Below are 2500 nucleotides of genomic sequence, written 5' to 3'. Positions count from 1 at the left end.
CGTCAGCTCTATCGGGGTCACCAGGCCCATGTCCTCACCCTGATCAATGAGCCCCGTCATTATTATCTGTTCAAATACAACCAACAACCAGAAAAAATATTATTATATGCTTAATAATTCATTATTATTTATTTTATGTTTAATAATACATATACACACACACTACCGTTCAAAAGTTTGGGGTCAGTAAGATTTTTTTATGTTTTTAAAAGTAGTATCTTCTGCTCACCAAGGCTGCATTTATTTGATAAAAAATTATTATAAAAAAACAGTATTATTGTGAAATATTATGACAATTTAAAATGACTGTTTTCTATTTTAATATATTTTAAACTGTAATTTATTCCTGTGATCAAAGCTGAATGTTCAGCATCATTACTCCAGTCTTCAGTGTCACATGATCCTTCAGAAATCACTCTAATATGAGGATTTGATGATCAAGAAACATTTATGATTATTATCAATGTTGAAAACAGTTATTTACATTTTTATTTCATGATGCTTTGATGAATAGAAAGTTCAAAAGAACAGCATTTATTTAAAATAGAATATTTTCTAACATTATAAATGTCTTTACTGTAACTTTTGATCAGTTTAACTCATCCTTGATGAATAAAAGTATTGATTTATTTTATTTCTTTCCCCCCAAAAAAATTAATAAATTCTTACTGACCCCAAACTCTTGAACGGTAGTGTTTAATGTTACAGAAGCTTTAGATTTCAGTTTAATGCTGTTCTTCTGAACTTTCTATTCATCAAAGCATCATGAAATAAAACAGTTTTCAACATTGATAATAATCATAAATGTTTCTTGATCATCAAATCATCATATTACAATGATTTGTGAAGGATCATGTGACACTGAAGACTGGAGTAATGATGCTGAACATTCAACTTTGATCACAGGAATAAATTACAGTTTAAAATATATTAAAATAGAAAACAGTCATTTTAAATTGTCATAATATTTCACAATATTACAGTTTTTTTTATTGTTTTTTAATCAAATAAATGCAGCCTTGGTGAGCAGAAGAGACTTCTTTTAAAAACATTAAAAATCTTACTGACCCCAAACTTTTGAACGGTAGTGTATATATATATATATATACAGTGTGTGTATATACATATAAAAAAAATGTATCATTATTTTACAGTATTAAGTCGACATTTCTTTCACTTTGTCCACAATGTAAAACTTTTCCCATGAACCTTGTTGCTTTTTGTTAAACAAGAAAAAGTGCATTCAAATAACCAAGATAGAGAATATTTCTACAATAAATAAGAACATTAATATTAGTATGAAGTAGGGATGCAGCGATATAAAAAAAATTGGCCGATACAATAACCGATAATTCTTCACATTTGAAAGCCGATAACCGATATATTGGCCGATAAATCTAAATCCAAATTTGTATATAATGTTTTAGAGCCTGATTACAAAAACAAAACTCTCCCCATTTAAAGCCACGTCTCAAACACACAATTATAATATTCTCATGATAATGTTATGTAGCCGATATGACAGACTCGCTGCACATGTTGCACTGAACTGTGTTTCCCATGATTTCAAGTGATTTCAATAATATTTCAAGCAATTCAAAACCATTATGTTGAACAGTGCGCATCTGAAGAGTCTCAGCTGAAGGAAATAACACATTATTAATCAGCTTTAATATATCAGCCCAATTTTTTTATTGGACCGATAACATTAAAATGAACATATATCGGCCGATACCGATACGGTGGCCGATATATCGTGCATCCCTATTATGAAGACAAAAATGTTATTAATATGCAATCAATCCCGGAAACAAAAGTCTTTACCTTCTTTGCAATGCATTCTGGGATTTCCTTTTCTATGAAGGACACGCGATGCTGTCTTATAATGTGGTCGAAACATCTTATAATGCAGCATAAAGTTGCTGCTTTACCAGCCTTTGCACCTATGATGCCTTAAAATACTGCCTAGGTAGACAGCGCACTAGGGTTTGGACTGAGTGCAAGCACAAAAACAAACACTTTCATTATTAACAAGGCATTAACACAGACTACCATTTCACTAGTTTCCTAAGATTTATAATGCAAACACATGGAGAAACGCCGCATTTGGTTTCAAAACAACACGACTCTAATTTAAATTCAAGACTGACCTAGAAAAGTGAACTGGTTTATTGTGATCACAGTTGCCTCAAACACTACCGGCTCCGTTAAACATGCTAATGAGGGCAAATCGCATTAGTCTAATCAGCCAGTGTGCGAGAACGAGTCAGCCGTACAGGAATATTACCGTTTGAGATCATTTCATAAACAGCACACATGAATACCTCACATAAAGTTCAATAAAACTCCTTTAACTGGGACATTCCTCCAGTCAATAAAAGTCCAGGAATTCCCTGACATTAGATACGCAACGCTCCCTTCAGAAAGGGCTTTTGTCCATTTCAAAGCAGCAGATTTTCTTACAGTAACAGAAGCCTCAATAGTCATCATGTACTCGCCC

General features: G+C 32.3%; 1 protein-coding gene and 1 long non-coding RNA gene across 4 annotated transcripts in view; one reads left to right on the top strand and one right to left on the bottom strand.

Annotated features, from left to right (window-relative positions):
- The window catches only part of LOC309491309, an 82340-nt gene that overhangs the window by 40571 nt on the left and 39269 nt on the right, over positions 1-2500 (top strand). The gene's annotated exons all lie outside the window — the stretch shown is intronic.
- The window catches only part of gramd2ab (GRAM domain containing 2Ab), a 37029-nt gene that overhangs the window by 24565 nt on the left and 9964 nt on the right, over positions 1-2500 (bottom strand). For all 3 annotated transcript variants that reach the window (XM_082160738.1, XM_082160737.1, XM_082160739.1), the window contains one exon: positions 1-66. This exon is cut by the window's left edge and continues 56 nt beyond it. In XM_082160738.1, coding sequence (XP_082016864.1) covers positions 1-60 — 60 coding nt within the window. In that variant the 5' untranslated portion in view covers positions 61-66. The remainder of the gene's footprint in view (positions 67-2500) is intronic.

The sequence above is a fragment of the Leuciscus leuciscus genome (assembly GCF_965113295.1).
Source record: "Leuciscus leuciscus genome assembly, chromosome: 25".
Taxonomy (NCBI): Eukaryota; Metazoa; Chordata; class Actinopteri; order Cypriniformes; family Leuciscidae; genus Leuciscus; species Leuciscus leuciscus.
The sequence above is the reverse complement of the archived record's forward strand: the minus strand, read 5'-3'. Positions and strand labels throughout refer to the sequence as shown.